Source organism: Pagrus pagrus (assembly GCF_965226575.1).
Source record: "Pagrus pagrus genome assembly, chromosome: 15".
In the NCBI taxonomy this organism is placed as follows: Eukaryota; Metazoa; Chordata; class Actinopteri; order Spariformes; family Sparidae; genus Pagrus; species Pagrus pagrus.
The window spans coordinates 19,370,797-19,392,854 of record NC_140199.1 but is presented as its reverse complement, the minus strand read 5'-3'; the positions used below and the strand labels follow the sequence as shown (position 1 = coordinate 19,392,854).

The window sequence follows — 22,058 nt, the reverse complement described above, 5'->3', positions numbered from 1 at the left end:
TCCAGTGCCAAATCAAAACACAACTCAACAACTGATAAATCCTCCCTGATAAACACACAAGAAATAATGACGGATATGCCGGTGTGTGGGACATTCGGTGGCATTCACATGGAGTGAAACCTGTCTGGTTTATTTTAGAAACCACCAGTTTCCTTCAGCCTTGTTGCTTTCCGCACAGCCTCCCTTAAAGGGCAGCCGGCTCATCCCTTTGATGACTGACGGTGGGATTTGCAGTGATAATGTCTTCAGGTGCCAGAGGATTGGGATTAAACATACTCCAATTTAAACAGCAAAGTTACCATGGCGATAACCTTCAGTTTTAGCTCAGATAGCGTACACATGGGGGAATACAGGGATTGGTGTTATTGTCCGCAGACGCCCCAATTCAGCGGCGGCTTTGGCCACGACTGCACTCTCAAATCCTTCATCAAATCATAAACTTTGTCCTGGAATCTGTCTGCTGGTGAGAAGTGCAGGTGACATTTTAACACAAGAGTCGTGCAGCAGGGAAACAGCACAGTGAACACATCATGACCGTAACACTGTTGAACAGTCTGAATTGAACTACGTGCCCCAAAAGACAAACTTCAGACACCCCCACCCACACCTCAGCAGCACCTTGACCCGTCAACCCTCCATCAGCCCTTCGAGTTTATGCAAGCCGTCCCCTCCCACCCTAATTAAGGTGAAAGAAGCCTTTCAAATAAAGCTGATGAGGACTGACGTGGGGCCACTCTCGCGGCTGTCTGCGGACGTGAGCACCCAGAACAGGTTCCGGTTGAGCGGGCCTGGAGACTCACGGTTTGGGGTCAGTGTCTATCCCCCTCCGGGGCAGTTCGTTCACACTCTCACACCTGCCTGTCAAAGGAGAGAGCAGCAGGACATCAGAGAAGAGAGAACATAAAGAGAGGAGAGTCTGCCGCAGCAAGAAGAAGAGTTTTCCCATTTTTAAATAAAGTACAAATCTCAACGGACAGCAATAAAACAGAACAATTATTGTCACTATTGACTCAAGCCAATCTCGGCAGCACCCTTGAGGCGTGGTTGGTCAATATGAATTGCAACACTCTTGTAGATTTGACTGCATCTGAAGTCAAAAGTGTGGCCAGACTGCCTCACAGTGGAGGCTGCGGGAACTACAAGAGCAGGCATGCTGGGAGGAAGATGCTCATTAGGGTGTATAAAGCATAAAAGGGCAAATTCTTACCCATAATCTTAGACTCTTTAGCTCTCATGTTACTATTCATGGATATAAATAAACTGGCAAGGCAGGCAGTTTATGTATCCTCAAACCAAGTTCACTACTGTGTCGAAGCTGTTCTGTAAGCAGAGAATGTCACCAGTCCAACAGATGTCAGTCTCATATCTTCTCTGGGTGTGATCATAATTTGTTAACATGGTCTCCAGGCTGGGAGCAGCTGTTGTGTTCCAGCTGTTATATTTGGGTTTACAGATATTGAGATGGTGTCAGGACACATTTGTCTACACAGTTTACATAAAAACCTCTCACTTGTTTTCATTTTTATTACCGTAAAAATAACAGTACAACAGTTCAAATCATTTAACGTGTCGTATTTTTCCTCCACAGTGTTTGAAGCTATGCTGTTGGTAGTAGCGTGTCTCAAATTCCCAGGACAGAGGAGATGCAGTGTCATGTCACATAATATTTATCATCTTGAGAAAGTGCTGTAGTTTCCTCACCGTCTTATCAGTTTTTTTAGGTTCAGTTTTCCCAAATTTTGCTCTGGTTATGTTTAGGCACAAAAACCACTTGGTAAGGGTGAGGAAAACATCATGGTCTGGCCTAAAATGGAAATATGTCTTGTTAAAAACAAAAAATGTCATATATATGTATGTATATATACATACACTGAGCAAAAATATAAACACAACACTTTCGTTTTTGCTCCCATTTTTCATGAGCTGAACTCAAAGATCTAAAACATTTTCTATATAGACAAAAGACCATTTCCCACAAATATTGTTAAAAAATCTGTCTAAATCTGTGTTAGTGAGCACTTCTCCTTTGCTGAGATAATCCATCCCACCTCACAGGTGTGGCATATCAAGATGCTGATTAGACAGCATGATTATTGCACAGGTGTGCTTTCGGCTGGCCACAATAAAAGGCCACTCTGAAATGTGCAGTTTTTCTGATGCCAAAATGCCATCAATAAAATGCACCTGTGTTAGTTGTCCATAACATACGCCTGCCCATACCATAACCCCACCACCACCATGGGCCACTCGATCCACAACCGCTCACCCACATGACGCCACACACGCTGTCTGCCATCTGCCCTGAACAGTGAAAACCGGGATCATCCGTGAAGAGAACACCTCTCCAACGTGCCAGACGCCATCGAATGTGAGCATTTATTGATTGTTGCAGCAGCTGTCCGGGTGGCTGGTCTCAGACGATCTTGGAAGTGAACATGCTGGATGTGGAGGTCCTGGGCTGGTGTGGTTACACGTGGTCTGCGGTTGTGAGGCCGGTTGGATGTACTGCCAAATTGTCTGAAACGCCTTTGGAGACGGCTTATGGTAGAGAAATGAACATTCAGTTCACAGGCAACAGCTCTGGTGGACATTCCTGCAGTCAGCATGCCAATTGCACGCTCCCTCAAAACTTGCGACATCTGTGGTATTGTGCTGTGTGATAAAACTGAACATTTTAGAGTGGCCTTTTGTTGTGGCCAGTCTAAGGCACACCTGTGCAATATTCATGCTGTCTAATCAGCATTTTGATATGCCACACCTGTGAGGTGGGATGGATTATCTCAGCAAAGGAGAAGTGCTCACTAACACAGATTTAGACAGATTTGTGAACAATATTTGTGGGAAATGGTCTTTTGTGTATAAAGACAATGTTTTAGATCTTTGAGTTCAGCTCATGAAAAACAAAAGTGTTTATATTTTTGTTCAGTGTATATATACACACACACACACACACACACACACACACACACACACACACACACACATACATACATACAGTATATATATTCAATTAAATATTTTAAATTTTGTAATGTGAACATGATATGACAAGTTATATACGTACATATGGACTTAAAGTCAACTTACATTTTATCCTGGTGACTGTGCTGCATTCATGTATACTATCAAGCTAATGAAGCTAAAGGGTTGGGGTTAGGTAGTTGGATCACTAACCTGTGTAAATACAGTAAACTTTACACTGAATACCATTAAAAGCCCTGGTTTTTAAAATCTAGTCGATCATTACCATGATTTTTACAGGATACTCTGGATTTATGCTCGATGGGTTTTTGCTAAAGTACACCCCTGAGTAGTGTCTAAAAATGATAAAAGCACACAGAAAATACACAGATCAAGTCATTTCATCTCAAACTGATTAATTTTTTGAATAATATTAATCCAGTGGAGTTTCTTTGGTTTGAAAAGATTTCTTTAAAATAGAAAAAAAAAGACTTTCCTGCCACCTCAGCACTTTGCTAACACCGGAATACAATATGTTCTAGATCAGGGCTGCCCAAAGTGCGGCCTGCCATGACTGATAGCAAGAAAAAAAAACTAAATTAACATATAAATATTATAAAATCCACTTTGCATCTTAACAATACAATTGGTGTTTAAATTTGGCCAACGGCCCACCATTAGATTTCAGTTTTGGCCCTCCAAGGGAAAAAGATGGGAAAAAATGTTGGCTGGAGATGTGGATCATTACAGTAGGATTCATCATCTAGGCAGCATGAATGTAGCACCAAAGGCAGTCCATCCAGTGGTTGTAGAGATTCACACTGGACCAAAGTGGTGGAACCGGGTCCAGGGCGGCATTCCGAAGGGCCGCCATCCCGAACATTCACTTTCATGTTTCGGAATGCCAGCCCTTAATTATTTTTGAAAAAAGATCGCCATTCCGAACCTGAAACCCTAACCTTAACCATAACCCGGTCGGAATGGCGGACCGTCGGAATGGGTCGCCCCCCGGTGGAACCAACATGGCACATTAGAAATAATCTCACACCACTGATGATGTTGAAATAATGACACACTCACACAGACAGTAACAAAAAGACTTTTATATTGGTTGTATTTACATACAATGAGTGTCAACATCTTTATCATTTGGCCTGTACATCCAGTATTAGATCTTATTTTCTAGTCCATCCAATTGTAGAATTAGAATATTTCCTTACATTATAGTATAAACAGTGGAGAAAGGATGGGCCTTCCTAGTTTCTTTAGATTAAATTACATTTTACTTTCATACAATGTATATGAATGTTCATAAAATAAGCAAAATAATCTGCTAAAGATGTGCAGTTCGCTAGAACTTTCTATAATTATAGGGCACTAAAAAGTAATTGTAATAAACAGCATGGAGTATTTGCAACCAACTGGACATTATTAATCTTTTTCTTTATGCTTTTTATACAACATATACAGTAGCCTCGACTTACAGGCTGTCCTCGTGCTCAGCCTCTGTTTATAAACTCAGTAATTCTTTAAGTGACTTCAAACGCAGCGGATTAACCTCACCTAGTGTAACACACCTGACTGTGCAAAGGGCATATGTGGATTTCCGTTGTGGGAGCAGTGTTTTTCTCACCACCTTTCAGAATATCTCACCAAGCTCGTCAGATGTGTGATCGACAGGAAGCAGGCTAATGATGTAACGACACGCAGGCTGATTGAACTCTTGGTGCCATATTTAGTCACAGGAACATCTGCTGCAACGCATGTCATGAGCGCAGGTAACAAAGAAGACAAAAAAGGTGATCGGGTCTTGTTCCTGTTATCCTGTAGTTTCACAGATGGAGTGCAGAGCATCGAACAGCATCTCTTCCTCTTTAACTGATAAATTATCTCTGCCTGTTATTTCACCACACCCCTCAGGATCATCTTGTTATCGGCTTAGTGAAGACGCATGGACTTGAAAACTCCCTAATGGCTTCAATCCAACATGGTGCGTATAATTACACAAAGCACCTCAAGCTCTTATATGTACAGTGACTCCTTGGTTTCTGTTTAAATAAATAACGTAAATCATAGCAGAATGTAAAGGTAGTCCATCATGTAGTGTAACATAGGCAGGGTTTTTTGGCATTTGTGTTGCAGATGGATACTTGTTGGCATGATGAAGTTGAGTAGTACGTCTACTTGAATAAACAGTGGAACAACAGAGGCAGAAACAGCAGCAGGTAGCTGAGTCCTGGCAGGCGGCAGGCGAAGCTGGTCACATTGCAGTCGTCGCTGTAGCAGCAGTGAACTCTCACACCTGGAGCTCTGTAGCCCTGACTGGTGGCCTGACTGCAGAAAGACTTGTAGGAGCATGACTTCATCACCCCACCTAACAAACAGACAGAAAAAGAAGTCAGTTACACCTGCTTAGCAGCCGTCATACACAGATCAACAAATGCAGATGGCTGCGTCCACCGTTCAAAACAGCCAGTCACCATTTACTGTATAAGCGAGCACCACTGGATATTTTTGAAAAGGAGTCAGGACAATTTCCAGCTGTGTCGATGTCAACAAAACTGGATATTTTTGATGAGAAGTTGGGACAACTTGAAGTCGTGTCAGTGTCAACAAAAACATATTTTTGACAAGATGTTCGGGACAATTTCCAGCTGTGTTTGTGGCAAGAGAGGCCAAAACATGATCTTTCCCTAACCCTAACCAAGTGTTTTTTGTACCCAAACCTAACCAGACAATAAGCACAGTGCTGCCACAACACAACATTTAAAAAACAAACTTAAATAGCATTTGGTTGCTACATAAATACTATAAAGTTTCAGCATATCTGAGGTTTGCAGAGACATAAATTGCCAACTCTTATTCTGGCGATTGGGTTGCTGGCGCCCTTACAATGTGTCATTTACAGATCGGATGATGACTTCTGCTGTTGCCCCACTTTTTGATAACAAAACAGATATATTTCATGTAAAACTCTTTCCTTGTCCAGGTTGAAACTAGTAAACTGAGATCATTTTGTGAAGCGGAATTGTCTCAGTGCCAGGAACACATGGTGTCCTAATTAAGGATATTGATTGACTAGAAGTAGCAAAGCTCTTCATTTCCTTAAAAGCCTCAGACCCCCTGCTGACTGAGATGTGTCTCCAGACGGCAGCCAGTCATCCGTTTAACACACACACACACACACACACACACACACACACACACACACACACATCCTCACATGCAGATACAAACACAGTTATATGTATCTTCCTGGTAGAAAGCAAGCGAGTGAAAGAAAGGCTACTACACTGTCACTGTTGGACTCACTGTCATGGCCCACCACCACAGCGCAGGCATCGGAGTAGCTGGGACAAGATTTGGAGCCTTGTCGGTTGCAGTCGTCGTTATTGGAGCCCATGCAGGTGTAACATTGCAGAGCCTCACCTAAAGGAAACAGAGAATAAATACTCATACAACACATGTGAGAACACTGATTAATGGACTACTGTCAACCCATCATGAAGTGTCAACAAACATTTAATTACAACATTTTTAAATATTATTAAGCATAATGGAATATTCAAATACCAAAAATATGTGGATGACCTCATTTTGGATGGATATTTAACATAACAAGTTAATAGCAGGTAAGCCATACTGTATATAAACACTATCAACATAGACTATGTTGCCACTATTGCACATTTAAAGGGTAAATAAGGCTAATTTATGCTCAGCTTTAGATACCGATACGGACGGAGCCTCTGTCTGTACTGCGTTCATTTTGTCCATTTTTCTGCAAGTTTTCTGAAAGAGTAAGGAAACTGGCCAACAGAGCAGTACCTCCAGTAGTCGTTGGGGGCAGTGTAGCAGTGTAGTCAATAGTTCAAGCGAGATACGACCACAGGACCAAGAGGAAGAAGCTTTAAAAATGGCAGAACTTCTTGAGGAGAGGTTGTGCGAGTTGGTGAGAAGTTTGAAACATCTGTATGATGTTATCACAGAATAGCTGGGAAAGTTTAAACCAATTTGACTCTGAGCGGCGCCCTCTAGTGGTTGAATTGCTTAACATTCATGCCAACATGAAGGACGCATGGACGCATCTGTTTTCCTATGTTAAGGAAGCATAAATGAGCCTTTAGGCTGACCTGATGTTATTGCTTCAATTGATGGGAAATGTTTATGATGCTAATTTAGGATTTTTCTACTAAATATCTCAATGATGTTTTAAAAAAAAAAAGCCCTGTGTCTGATTACTTGTTTCAAGGCATGAAAAGACCTGATGCTGCTAATGTAAAACCCAGCTGCCAGCTGCTCTGGCATGGTAAAAACTGCAGAACATTGTGGCATATTAAAGCTAATCGAAGCAAAGAGTCTATAAGGGCCTTAACTCTGGATATTTGTATCCCTTATTGACACAGGATGTATGGGTTTGATAAGTATGTACACACAAGCATGGTACATTCACATCTGAGTGATAGCAATGACTGTAAAGTGAAGAGAGAGCATTAATTACTCACTTTCTTCACACAAATCTTCCCTAAATCAAGCAAAGTATTAAACAAGTCCCCTCAGATCAAAAACCCATCTCTCTAACCTTCAGCTAAAGCTCCAGGAGCCTTCTCAAGCACATAAAACACTCAAACGTCTCTCCAAAGCTCTCCAGAGGAAGGAGCGGTTATTTGAGAAACTAGCTGACCTTTGAAATATCACTCTAACGCGTCCTTATGAACAAACTTTCATCCGCCAGCGAAAAATTCTAAAATGGCCCTTCAAAAACTGCCTTTAATGCTGCTTCCTAAGAGGATCAAACGGAGCTGGACTTATAGGAATCGCCCGAAAGCTTCAAACATTCTTTGAGGCAGCACATCTCTTGTCTTGGCCATCAAAATAATCTGCCTCAAAACCCGGGCTCGTCTTTCATCATTCGGTCATGATGGCGTAATGGCAGGAAAGTTGCTCGGAGACAAAACCTGCTGTTTCTATAGTATATAACTTATATATAAGTTTAAACCGAAGAGGTGAACTTTTCTTATCAAACCAGCAAATCAACTTAATAAGACTGAGTAATAATTTACTTTTACTGAAACTCAATTGGAGTGTTTGGTCTCATTTCTTTGCTGCTTCTGTGCCACTCTGTTTGTTGACATGGCACTGCAGAGGCCCCCTGCTGTTTGCAGTGGACCACAGTCTATCCCCACAGCACAGCTGCTCTACACACATGCTATAAGTATTAGCCTCCAGGCCTATTAAGAGATTATCTGCTGGGATTGCATGCTAGTTAGGGGAGGATGACAGACCGCAGGGAGGCAAAACTCAGGAGAATTACCAGAGAAATTAACTGCAATTAGCAAACTTGACATAACATAAAGTATTATAAGGGCTGCCTGCAAAATAGTCTTAGAGTTTTAACATATGCAAGGCATTTTCTGAAAAATAAAGGTAACTGTAGTGTTGTTGTGTCCTGAAAGCTGAAAGTCACTCAACAGTTTCTTGCCTCTTAGGGAAGGACTTAAAATACAGCAACATAACAAACACAAGTAGGAAGAACACCTGAGAGGAGACACCGCCGACAGGTGTACAGAGAGTAGAACAGAGATCTAAAGGGGGTAAAAGAATGGGGTGAAGATAGGAGAAGACAGGTTAAAAACATAAAAGGGAGTCCTTACTGTTGGTTGCGAGCAGAACCAGAGAAAGCAGCATCAGCGGACAGAACTGGACAGACCTCATGGTGCTGGTGGTCTTCGCTTGTCCTGGTCACACAATGAAAAGCAGGTTGTTTGCTCCTAAAGCCCCCTGAGCTTAATCTGAGCTATCAGAAGGGCTAATATCCCCTCTCCTGGCCTGACCAGGAGATTACCAGCCCCTCCGCCTGGGCCCACCACTCTGCTGTGTCAGTAGTTGCTTCTTCACACGGGACAGGCAAACAAGACAAGAGTTGTAGATTCACCCTGAACCTTTCACCTTAAAGGCTTCTGTGCTCTGGCCACACCCATGCTGAGTCTGACCGCTCTATCTGGTGCAGGCATGTACGATGACATCACCCTGCTGGACCAGGCCAACAACCAAACTGATCTCTGACCATCAGCTGGCATGTGTAAAGTTACTAATCAGATCAATCTACGTTACACACACTGCTATTTTAATTATGCTTCCAGGACACAATACCACTGTAAAATAAACAAATAAAAAAGTTTATTGAACATTGAAATCATCTCAAGCTTTTTCCAAACATTTTGATTGTGTATTGTAAATACTGTATTTTTCATACGACAGTGTGATGCTGGATTTGTTCATGTTGATGCTACGACCACTTTTAGTCACAAAAGCTTGATTTTCAAACATTTATCGATCGCTTCATGTGAGTTTAATTTCTAACTAGTTTTCAAACACTCTGCTCGTAGTTTAATGGTAATTGTGGCAATAAATGTACTTTTAAGACCAACCACACAGCAATTTGTAGTCTTATTTTTGTGTTCACTAACCTGGTAAATACAATAATGTGCATAAAGGTGTATGTTTTTTCAGATCATAGCTTTTCACAAATGCAGAGGTACCCCCTTGTGGTGAAAGTAAATCCAAAAACAAAGGTATATGATGCATCAATGACTTATTTATACATAAGAATAATGTGCTTGTGTATTTTGTTTCCTCAAATACTCACTTGAAACAGTACAATGTCACAATGTCAAAATTAGTAGACATCCTCCATCCAGCCTTGTCAGCAAAGTGACCAAAATGCATCCCCATGATGAAGCTGTAATCCCTCCACTTCATCCTCTAGTAGCAGAGAGAGTTCAGGTCAGCCTGACTCATCGATCTTTTGTCTGTCTGAGGTTTGTGGCTCTGAAATATCAGCAGCCTAACTGAATACTCAATTCTGTTCTATATTGTAGCATACGTAATCTATAGAGTGGTGTCAGGTTCATGTCACTACTCAGGTTGCAACAAAATATGCAGAAGAGCAAGAATATCATAGACCCTGCTGCCTGTAGTGTTACTATAACATTTCTATTATTATATTATTGGCTCATCACAGATATATATCGGTATCGGCATGTTGTCTGATTGTGTAGATATGATTGTTTCTTCGACTGAATGTAATGCAGAAAAAGTTTCTCGGGGTAATGTGTAATTAATAATTTGTCAGTGAGGATAGGATAGTGAAGTTTAATGTTACATTGTAAAATATCTAGCCTCCATTATGTACGTATTCTTGTTTGAAAACCATATTTGATGGATCATTGTGAAAAATTATACATTTATGTAGCTGATGTATCGATATCATAATTTTCCTTCTCACTAATATCGGTATCAACGTGATGACAGATGTTTTTCTGACAGGGTTAGGGCCATCCACCTAAAAATGATCACATCACCTACTGCAATTAATAATACTAACCCTGATTTATCATTGGTCATGCCACGTCATCCAAACAAAACACAATCGCAGAGAAAACCCACATGGTTTGTGTTGTCTCACATGGAGGATCTTTAAGTGTAAAGTGTTGATGAAGGTTCTCAGTCATCCAGGTCATGATCGTAGGCAGCTGGACTTTTAAGTGTAAAGCCGTGTGATGTGGGGAAAGAAGCAGAGTGAGCCCAGTGTGCTGTATTGCCATCTTTTATTGCACTTTGTAAGCAGATGCTGTACAGTGGCTGTGCAGAGAAGTTATTCCTCAGTGTGACACAACGACCATAGCAGGACGAGGACATATCCATCCAAAATTAAATTACTCCTGGTCACAACTGAATACAGTCACGATTAGTTTTGCTTTATATCAAAATAAAATCCCAAAAAATAGTCCCACGATTTCATCGAGAAAGCTATGACAAGTATGACAAATATCTACAAGGTTACATGAGGGAAGCGGACAGGGGATGACTGAATAACTATCAAAAATGCAGATGAGTCGTTTTTCATATTTGGAATTTCCTACAGTATATAAACAAACATGAACATTACAGGTTCTTCTCACATGCAGTAAGCTAATGTGATAGTTTATGTTCTTTTAGTGGAGTATCAACATTTTATGAACAAGTCTATGTCTTTGTTTCTCTTTTTCAAAGTCTTTCTCTTGTGTGAAGAGGAGACAACAACAGGGGCGGGTAAACAGTCTTCTCCCTCAGTGGCTGTCATGGCAACATCATTAAAGATAATTTAACAACCCACAAACAACGCTCTCACTTCTCTCATTATCATACACACACTCTCTCTCACACACACACACACACACACGCAGACACACTCATTAGTGATATGATACATTTTCTAAAACTTTAAACCAGACCCCTGATACAGTACGATACACTGACACATCAAAAATGTACAGAGTGATTAAGAGGAAGCCATTCCTGTGGATCAGTTATACACAAAGTCAGTAGGAAATTCAACCCCCAAGACCAGTTTGGCCTTCAGTGTCCATCAGTCCTTGGAAGAGTGGTAAATGTTACTGATCTGCTTCATTTTCCAAGCAGTTTTTTCAAAACCACTCCTCTTCTCTGTGAGATTTGGCCTGGGTGTGGTTGCTAACTCCTCCCCATCTTGGCGATCAGCTCATCACAGATCTTTGTCAACTCCTCAATCTCTTTGTTCTGTAAAAAAAAAAGTTAAAATGAGATTATATGGTAATGTTCTATGATATCGATTTCTATAATGCATCATAAATATATTTATTTATATTGTTTCAGGTATTATCTATAATTTGAGTCAACTTTGTGTTTGGAGTGAATTTTGGGGGAAATGTTAAGATACTTAGATGTAAATGTCCATCAGTCTGATGTTCATCGGGTGAGCAACCAGCAGTTATGAAGAATTATGATATTTGACCTTAAAAGTCATCCTAAAATGCTTTTTAATGTGTCATGATTATTGATATAATGCATTATGAATATTTATGTGTTCTTATAACAGTACTTGTCCGGTGCTATAAGCAGATTATAAAGCAGTAAAGGTATGTTCATAATGCATTATAAACCCCATATATACTCAATATATATACTTGTTCACATTTACGTTTTTTAAAGATTTTATAAACCCTTTTCTAACCAACCTTTTGCTCCAAAGTGCGCTCCAGAGAGTCCACCTTCATCTGTTCCTTCCTCACACTGGCCTGGTAGGCGGCCTGCTCCTGCTTGGCCTTGGCTCGCACCTGAGCTATCTCTGAATTGGCCCTGGAAACACACAAGAGACCTCTCCATGACTGCCATAATCCAGGAAAGTCTTAAGAAAGCACACTGTTGCCTTTGCAAACCCCATGCAGAATAAATCTTTCCAATAAATGGAATATTATCTATTAAAAGAAGTCATTATATTGGCTTCATCCACACATCAGCTGGGCACTGAGGTGTTATGTAGTTAGTGCACTGTGTGTTTTCCCTTTGGGGAAAATAACAATGTCACGGTGAAATAAACACGAGATAATGAGAGTATGTTTAGACTCACTTGTCTAGTTTCTCCTCTGCGTGAATCTTCAGTGCTTGATAGCGCTGTTCCTCCTTACGGACCCTGGACAGATACTCCTGAGCACATTTCTTCAAAACCTCTTCATTCTGAACAGAGTGGGAAACGTTTTAATGACTTGCCATGAGGGTTGTCAAGCTAAATTTTAGATGACTTACAAGGCCAGTCACTGTAGAAACACTCATTAGCTGTGAATAATTTGTGGGTTAGTCACCTTGCGGAAGCCCTCCAGTACATCTTTCATCTTCTCGTAACGTCGGAAGAGGTCGGCGAGAGACTTTTCCACGGAGTTGAGGTCGGCCAAGGCCTGATCCTTCTCCATGATCAGCTGCTGGATGGTGTGGTGGGAGAGAGACTTCTCTTTCTGGTCATCCTCTAATGGATACACACAAATATACTGTAGATCAGATCATCTGTAGCTGATGTACTGAAGAGTCTGATGATGTGGGCACACAGTTAACTGTTTAAAGACCGACACCAACACACGTACAAACACTTTATTTTTGACAGTATATCACAATGGATTTGTGGGTTAGTATGAGTGAACAGCATTTTATACGACACTATATGAGTATATCTGATAAACCAGTGTGGCATGCAAACAAAAACACTGAACAATGAGGAAATCAAAGAGACCTGTAAACCGTATAGACAGAGCTGGCAGCCGCTTTGCTCTGAGTGGCTTCTTGACCCTTCAGTATTAAATGACAAAGCCCCTGCCCAGCTTTCGCTTTCCTTTCCTGTCGCAAGCTTATATGACCAACCTGCTCAGCTTACTAATTCTATGTGAAGGACTTTCACAACCATCGACAGTGCAGAGGCCAAATGCAGATGTGTTCCCATGCGAGCCCATTTCTGCCAATGTGATTACAGAAATACTGCAAGTCTGTTGTCTAAATGAGAAACTTTCTCAAAATAACGAGGATGTGTTGTTTGCTAATATTCACCAAAGCAATGGAAGCAAGTGTGTGAGACAAAGCTTAGCAGACCCATATGGATGCCATCAGGTCCAGATGTTTTATCTGATATTAAGCTTTTCATCCAAAGAAGTCAAAATCCAAAGAAGTCTCTAATGATGGAACCCATTAGGGTCAAGCTTTATCTCACCATCACCATATTAGGAAACAACACACAGACCAAAGCAAACTTCGAGAATGTTTCTTACTATTTTGAGATAATGAGTCATTTTTTTGAGATATAAAACTATTATTTCGAGATACTAAGTCACTATTTCAAGAAACTAAATCAACATTTTGAGATATCAACTCATTATTTTGAAATACTAAGTCATTATTTTGAGATACTAAGCAGTTTCGCGAAAAATAACTTTCAATTGTAAGTTATTTGAAATACTTACTGCTATTATTTTGACATATTAAGACATAGTTCCATAAAAGGTTTTGAAAAATTTTGTTTAGTGTATTTCACATCAGCAACTGAGGGATTAAATATATAGAGAAGCTGAATTTCACCCATTAAAAACAAATTACAGTGTCTCAAACAGACAGGATGAAGTGGGACAAAACGCACAAACAAATGTCACTAGATGAGATGAAGAAAGTGAGCACATCTGCTCCCCTCTCTGACGGACGGACGGACGGACGGACGGACGGACGGAGAGATGTGAGCTGAAACGAACGTTGAAAGTGAAGGAAAATCCCGCGTTACTCACCTGGCATGCCTGTCAGGGTTATCAAATAGTGAGGGGCAAAGATGGGAGCAGAACAGAAAAGAAGGGACTGTGTTAAGTCAAGCTGGGAGGGCAAGACAGGTGAGAGAGCCGAGTGTTAGACAGAAGCAGAGAAAGATTGTTCCATTTTTTGTGACGGTGCTCTAATGAGAGTAGAAACTGAAAATAGCAGCTGCAGAAATCAAATTTTCAGAGATGTCTAAAGGTGGCGAAGAAGATGACAGGTGAGAGCAGGAATAATGTAGCGAGTGAACCTGCCGAGTAATTTAATTCTTCTCTGGACGAGAATGAAGAAAGGTGAGCTCTTCCCCCTCAAATGACACCAGGATTCAGTTCATATCAATCATGAAAGCAAGCACATAGCAAAGCTAACTTGTGTTCGAGGGGGAAAAAAATCCCTTGTATAGTATGTTATGCTCAGTTTGCAAATAAACAAGTGCAGCAGAAAGTTGTGGCACGGGTCGGGGAACAAAAGTAGCTGGTTTAAAATAAAATTCACTGAGTAGACAGAGGGTCCGGTAACCGGTTTCATAAGCTACTGAAAACCTTCATTTATTGAACTCACCTATCATTTGTGCGATCGTCTTCTCATACTCAGCAACAATCCTCCTACGGATGAGACAGATCATCATTGTGACAGATTATTTCAAACCATACAAGTCTCCAAAACAGTCTTATTTAATGCAACTTATAATTTTGTCTCCACCAATAAATGTGTGCCGAGTCAGACAGCTGGGGATGTGGCACTTCTGGCAGACAATCTGTGCTTTTGGTCATTTAATATCACGCTCGTAGGCTGCTGGGGACATCTGATATTATAAAGTCCAAGTCAAATGTGCTGTTTTGAGATATTTTGTTAGACTTTAGGTGAAAGACAAACACATAAACTGTTATCCAGCCTACAATTTAAGAAAAATGGCTGATTGAGTAATGGCAGGTTTCCAAGAGCCCCTAAACTATCTTTTGCTTTGTATTTGTTTTCATTTATCCGTGTCCAGTTTTCCTCCCCACACTCAAAGTCAAGGACCAGCAAGCATGGCCCAATAGAAATCCTTGTTTCGGTAAAAGCAGGTCGCCAGAGGTAAGAGGATTGATTAGCCATGCCTCCCCCTTAGCCTCTTAACCTCTCCTTATCCTGAGCCCAATCAGTCAAATGAAGTAAGCTCTGTTTTATCCACACTAACTGCTCTGTGGCCAGCTGGACCCACACCCACCACCTGCTGACAGAAAACAAGGTTTCAGTACAAACATATCTCCATCTCCTTGAACCCCTAATTAGCAGCCATTTGCTGGACATAGATGCATCATCTGTGGATGTGAATATGAATGTGAGTGTAGTTAATCCCAGTTTTGAGCTGTTGTCATAATCCAAATGACAGCATCTTAAAGGCCCGAAAAACATTTTCTCAGACTGCTTAACTCCAAAACGTTCACATATCATAACCACATCCATTCCTCTTTTCTTCACCACTAACACTCATGTTGATAGTAGGACTCAGATGGACTTTAACTGGCTCCGGAGTTAACCGTGTCTTCTGTTGACAGTTTAAGCACGATAAACCAATTAACTTGGTTAAATGATGACAATGGGTGGAGCCTGACAGCAAGACACTTAAGCGTCGTGACACCTTCCCATTAAACGGAAACACAGGGAAGTGTTAAGCCAATGCTGTAATGTACAGGTGGGACATCACTGTGATGTAAGGCCTCATTCAGACCCAATCAGGTGTTGTGTTGAATACATAAATAATAAATAAATATTAATAATACATATTATACGAGAATTGTTGTTTTTAAGTAACTTAACCACTTATATATTCATATGAATAATAATGTTAATTCAAACTGAGCTGTATTGCAATGACTGACGGCTAAGCTTGTCATCTGTTGGTGAACCATCCTTTCTTCCCTGTGCAGTCCACTTTGCAGGGAACGCACCTACACTCTGCAAACTTGGAAGAGTTGTTGGTCACAAGCCAGGAGCTGGAAACTTGCCACCATTCAGGCAGGGTTCACAGACCAAACGATATCCAATATAATTTAGAGAGTAATGATGCTGCTCTCCTGACTGTGTCCTCCACACCGCCACAAAATCCGCGCTTAACTGATGTCAATCCAAGGCGTTAGTTCTTACCTCATCTCCACCACTTCCTGTCGGCTGTCCTCATACTTCCTCTGCCACTCCAGCACTTCTTTCTCCTTTGACACGATCTGAGGAGGGTGACAAAACCATTAAGTAAAGTGCGACATGCTGAATTGAAGTACATAAAGTATTTATGACTAGCAGAACAAAAAGAAACATCTGCGGCACCTCCTCCCGTGCGATGCCTAGCGAGTGGTCCAGCTCTCTGGGCAGGTGGGGACTCTCCCCTTCGATGTAGTTGGTGGTCCTGGCGTACAGCGAGTTCTTGGACACGGCGCTCTCTATGGGAGACGACACGTCTCTGTGCTGCTTCCAGGGAACAACGGAGAGGAGGGAGAGGAAAGGAACCATTGCCAGTTAGAAAGCAGGCCGAGCTACACACAGGACACCCTCAGGCCCACACACACATTCTCATCAGGACTCCTGAACCAAATCGCAAGGCAGCATCGAACTACATCAAAATGTACCACACAGCAAAATCAACATGTAAATGAGGCAGGCTGGTGATGTTCCTGAAGACTTGTCAGCCGCCACATGATTGGATGAAACAGTCTTCATTGCCACAGTATAAGCCAAGTGATTTGGCTGATGCTGCCCCCAGCAGAGCGGTCATGATCACCCTGCTCATCGCAGTAGCTTGAATGTGATTGGGCCCAGGCAAGGCGGAGGGGGAAGGAGGGCAGCAGCTGATACAGCAAGGACTGCATCATATACAGGAGAGGGAGGAGAGGGGAGCAAACTGGACAGCATTGTAAATAGATGTTAGTCTGATGTTAAGGCTTATAACAACATAACAAACTGGTCTTACCTGTTGTGGATAGAATCCGTACTTTGCTGCAGCATTTGCTCAATTCTTAAACTACGACTATGATGTGAGGTGAACCACAAGATTCACAGGATTGATCATTGGAAAGAGTTTGACTTTAGTGTTGATGGCACTGAAAGACATTACAAACCAAAGTGCAACCTATGGCAATGCTCTACCAACAACAACAACACCTCAAACCATCATATCAAAATGCAAAAACAATCCTCACTCTTGTGCCATTTTTGGTTCCCTAAAACTCTGCTCTGAAAGGGATTTAGTCATCCTTGGGAGAGCCGGATTACAGGAGGATTTGATGAAATGGCGGGGGCTCACAGGAGACATGTAGACTGAGATCCTCTAATATGTGGAAAAGAGAGTGAAGTGTTTGGTCTGGCCGGAGGAGTAATTCCATTATTCCACTGAGGGTTGAAAACTGGTTTAAGTTTAGGTAACCATGGACCTCTGTTAAGCTTTTAAGGAAATCAACCCAAACCTGTCTGGCGGTGGTACAGTTCGACTCACAGTATCTTTTACCAAAAGCTCTGTCTTACAGACACAATCCCCAAGAAATCCACATAAAATGCCAGTACCATAAAAAAGGAATAAAGTATAATAAAACAGCATGTGCTGCGCTGAACAATAATCTGCTATCCTTACTGGTTGTATGCTTGCAGCTGCTTAAGGGGCTTTGGGCAAAAATGAGTTCTAAAAACCAGCAGCTTGCACACTAGAACACTATCACACCAGAGGTTTTTGTATGTCAGGATTTTGTAAGTATTAATAAATGAAAACACAAAGCGCCTCTTTGAGAGATTGGGTATAATTGCCACTTTTTGGTCTTTTTGTTAATTATTTTTTGTGCTTAAGTGGCGCAAATCGCCAAACAAATCTGTAACGAATGACGTTACCATTAAGAAACTGCTACACAAACCATCTGGGGTATTCATGATTGCCCGCTTTGCTGGGTTGGTAATTCAGCATTGTTCAAAAAACATCCTTAACACATCATCTTGGATCACATGTCAAGTAAACTGCAAACATTTTGCTACGGGCAAAATGTACTTAAAATTACTTAAAAAGGGGCAGATTGAAAGTCTGTGTTGAAGCCGCAAAATATTAACTGAATCAAACAAAACAAAAAAAACCTACGAATTAGATTTCTAAAGACTACAAGAGAGATGCTAGATATAACTACAGAACACACAACTAAGAGAAATTCACTTACAGGGACGAAATACAGCTATGGAAGTCAGCAAATGTAGGGAGACCTTTTAAAGAAAAGGTCTCAGACTTCTGGGCCTCTGGGGTCTACAAGAGTTTACAGTGCAGTCTGTGGGTATTTGGACAATCATGTTTTGGCCCTTTACACCAGCCTTGGGAAGATAAAATACTGAACAGGCATGAGGAAATTGCACTGAAACATACTGGAATCACTTTTACCTCACATTTTGTTAGGAAACAAGTAGAGAGAACAATCAAAGAATCTGAAATGAGTGTCATAAATCATGAATCATAATGTCTTCCTGCACAAATAAAGGATAAATAAATGGTGGTAACCTCATCCAATTTAACTAAAATCAGGAAACCAATATAGGTCTGTACAACAGCTTTTTCAAGTCTGTCATGTGAGGATATCTTTGATTGTCTCAGCCCTCGTGTTGAAAGATGCATTCAAAGGCTGTGATTTTAACCATTTCAACCACCTTTAATGCTAAAAGCACTTTAATCAAAGTGTGCTGGTGCACTGAGCCAAAAACAAACAAAAAAAAGGGTTATGAACAAATACTTAGACTGCACTGTAACTGGATTAGGGTGGGGACAGATCACAGGGGTGTAATGTTACTCTTACTTTAAGTAAGGGTGAACCGTTGATATTCCATCGTCGAGTGCTGGGTTTCTTGAGTCGAGACTGTAAAACGTGCGGGACAACAGCATGAGACATGGAAGGACAGAGGACCGGGGAGAGCCTGCCCTGCTCCAGATATTATGAGCCTTTTTTCTGCTGACCGTAAAATGTAGATTGACCTCTGACCATCAAGCAAAGCAAAAAAAACCCTCACTATTATCACATCCAGGTGCCTAAATGTTCGTCCCAAAAACTCCAACCAAACTGAATGCTGACACCTGTCTGATGTGTGTTAGTGCTGTTAGTCTGGGATAAGGATCAAATCACAAAACAAGAATGTGACTGGGATTCAGGAAGATGACAGTAAAGCATCAACAAACACATCTGGAGAGAGTTACATCCAAATAACTCCTCAGCTGCTGATATTGATTCTAGTGTGAGACATTCCCAGTCACATCCATGCTCATGTAAGCCCCTCACGAACAGGCAACATGCATGTTGCCCAACATGCACAATAAAGGCAGGGGGCTAAGGAAGGCACAGCACTCTGTTCCTGAGGAGTCAACCTGGAAGAGCTCGCTGCTGCTAGTCGGGGGCGGGCACATTAAGCCATGTTAGAGATTTCACATGTGGGGACTGAGGAGGACTGAGGATGTAGAGGTGCAGCCACCATGTTGATACGGCCATGAGTTCACAGTCACACTCAGAATGGTGTGTTTAGGGGGAGGGATAGGCAGGCTGGGACACACTCATGCACACCTGCCTTTCTATAGCCAATCATTCAAGCGTCTGTCTTCACACACACACACGTTCACACACACTCGCATACAGCAGGTGCAGAACTCAACGCAGTACCTGGGGGGTTACAGTGGAGAGGGAGGGGCACTGAGAGATGTTTTTGGCTACCTGCAGAGCCTCTATCCTCAGGGCAGCAAGCACCAGCTCCTCCTGGGCCGCACACATGAGGGGGGGATTTTGGGGTGTGGGGGTAGGGGGTTGCGGCCCAAGGATGAGAGAGCAAAGGGAAAACACAGAAACTTGAGTTGAGCGCACACACTTGCTGCATCTCACACTCCATCAATCTATCTCAGACAGTAAGCTAAGAAACTGCAACTGAGGTGTGACAAGGAAAAACATGGGAAAATGAAAAGGCAGGGTGGAGTAAGGACACGATGGAAATAACATTCATACGAAAACACACAAACACATATCAGGGAGGCCTGTAAGGTTTATCAAGAGGGGTCACGTGTGGTCTGTCAACACACCTGTAGTTTTTGGGCGAATGCGGTGGGGTTGGTCTCAGCCAGGTCGGGCTCCAGGTACTGCAGGGGGTCGTCACACTCAGACAGCCTGTCTAACAGGGGCATGGCCGGGACTGGAGAAGGGGACTCCACTGGGCCCTGGTTAGGGGGCTACAGGGGCACCGGGAGGAGTAGGCAGAGGGCAGGGAGGAGGGCAGGGAGTCAGCATGGCAAAGCAAGCGCTGAGTGTTTGAGTGGCAGCAGTGGGAGCTGAGTCACTGAGTTCAAGCTGGGAACCTAGTGTGGCAGACTGGCTATGTGTTATCAGTGACGAGGCTTTAATGAGAACCACTATGACTAATGGTGCTCATGTTGGACGGCCAAGTCACGGCTTACGGTAAAGCATGTGCAGTGTGGCGCTCCCCCCCCCCTTGTGACTAAACAATGACATGATGTAAATGTGATAAAATCAAATCTGACAGATTCTGCTTACAAAATGGTGATGACACACAGAAATGACAACATATGTGGGAGCTGCTCCCTGGAACTGTAACAAAGGCATTTGGCCCACCTGCTCATCTCTCTCTGTGCTCTGTGTTCGGCTGAGTGCCTCGCTCTCTCTCTTCCTGCCCTTGTCCCCAGCAGAGCCCTCGAGACCGGGCCGGGAGCTCAGCACAGGCGTCTTCATACCTGCTGTTATCTGGGCCTCCATCTCCTCGAAACTCCTGCACAGAGTGACAGAAAAAGAGGGAGGGACATGGCATGTAATGTACTGTATACAACGATGGGTGCTTAAGTCCGATGAAGGTTCTTTCAATCGTGTCGTTGTTTTTCACAGTTTTCTTAGCTTAGCTTTCTCAGCATAGCTAGCTGGCAAACTTTGTTTCAAGCTCCTGAGGCTGAACACAGTTAGGTTACAGACATGTGGTGTGGAGACGAGGATGCTTTTAAATCCAGCATGCAGGTGAAATGCAGTGGTAACAGGAGACATTTCTCTCGGCTGGGTGTAACAGTTGGAGGCTGCCATCAAAGCGACGGTGGGACACAGCGGTGACTACAGTGGTGAGCTAATGAGCAACTGCTGCCTTACGGAAACACTGAGGGAACACATGCTTCATTATCGTATGCCAATTCGGCAGACATCACCCGACCCAAATTGCATATTTCTGGAGTTCTTAATGAGGCAGAAAGGCTGGGTGCCATTTTAATGACTCTAATTGGGTAATAATTATGTCACACACGCATCAGAGAATTTTTATGTGTGCACAAGACATAATAGGAGGAGCTTTTTAGTGTAAAATGTTGCTTGAGCATTTAATCTGCATTATGGTTTACATTTAGCAAGCTAAATATACCAGTAAAGCACTGTAAATTGCACTGCGAGACAACGTAAACAGCAGTAAAACAACGCAGAAATTACTCCAAGGTAACTACACAAATACCCTATATAAAAACTTAGAGCAGTATAGTAGTAGAGTGTGTCGTACCCTGTGCAGGGGGAGCTGGGTTCAGATCCATGTGCACACGAATTCTTGGTGAGGCTGTCAGATACTGAGTCCAACTTCAGGTACAATGATGGCTTCTTCACAGACAGTGGCTACAAGACACACAGGAGAATAAATATCAATCTGTGTAAGTCTGAATTCTAACCTTAATTCTACAAACAAACCAGTTTAAATAAAGAAAGCAGCAAACATTCTTGGAATAACATCCAATACTCACAGGCGAAGCGGAGCCAATCTTCTCCATGTACTCAATTTCATAGTCTTGCACTGAGACGGAAAGACAAAACAAAATGTTAGATGCAGAGGAACAAATGGAGAGACATTTCAGCTAGTGTCGAGCTCTGGCCTGATGTGATCAGAAGCTGAGGCAGGGCTGTGTGTTTGTCATTTCATGTCTGACCCAGATGAGTTGAGCC

General features: G+C 42.2%; 2 protein-coding genes across 3 annotated transcripts in view; both read right to left on the bottom strand.

The window, feature by feature from the left end:
• Window positions 1–5,104: 5,104 nt before the first annotated feature.
• Window positions 5,105–8,676, bottom strand: ly6pge (lymphocyte antigen 6 family member pge; the record flags this gene model as incomplete). The annotated part of the gene is made up of 3 exons (XM_084376291.1): window positions 5,105–5,335; window positions 6,274–6,390; window positions 8,616–8,676. 3 exons carry the CDS (start codon window positions 8,674–8,676, stop codon window positions 5,142–5,144), a joined length of 372 nt encoding a protein of 123 aa, XP_084232417.1. The 3' UTR covers window positions 5,105–5,141.
• A 1,878-nt stretch (window positions 8,677–10,554) lies between these two features.
• tacc2 (transforming, acidic coiled-coil containing protein 2) overlaps window positions 10,555–22,058 on the bottom strand; it is a 57,893-nt gene continuing 46,389 nt past the window's right edge. For both annotated transcript variants that reach the window (XM_084375054.1, XM_084375053.1), the window contains 12 exons: window positions 21,860–21,909; window positions 21,625–21,734; window positions 20,709–20,862; window positions 20,162–20,308; window positions 19,752–19,844; window positions 16,411–16,548; window positions 16,234–16,310; window positions 14,665–14,708; window positions 12,624–12,784; window positions 12,392–12,498; window positions 12,000–12,120; window positions 10,555–11,541 (listed from right to left, as the gene is read on the bottom strand). In XM_084375054.1, coding sequence (XP_084231180.1) covers window positions 11,476–11,541; window positions 12,000–12,120; window positions 12,392–12,498; window positions 12,624–12,784; window positions 14,665–14,708; window positions 16,234–16,310; window positions 16,411–16,548; window positions 19,752–19,844; window positions 20,162–20,308; window positions 20,709–20,862; window positions 21,625–21,734; window positions 21,860–21,909 — 1,268 coding nt within the window. In that variant the 3' untranslated portion in view covers window positions 10,555–11,475. The remainder of the gene's footprint in view (window positions 11,542–11,999; window positions 12,121–12,391; window positions 12,499–12,623; window positions 12,785–14,664; window positions 14,709–16,233; window positions 16,311–16,410; window positions 16,549–19,751; window positions 19,845–20,161; window positions 20,309–20,708; window positions 20,863–21,624; window positions 21,735–21,859; window positions 21,910–22,058) is intronic.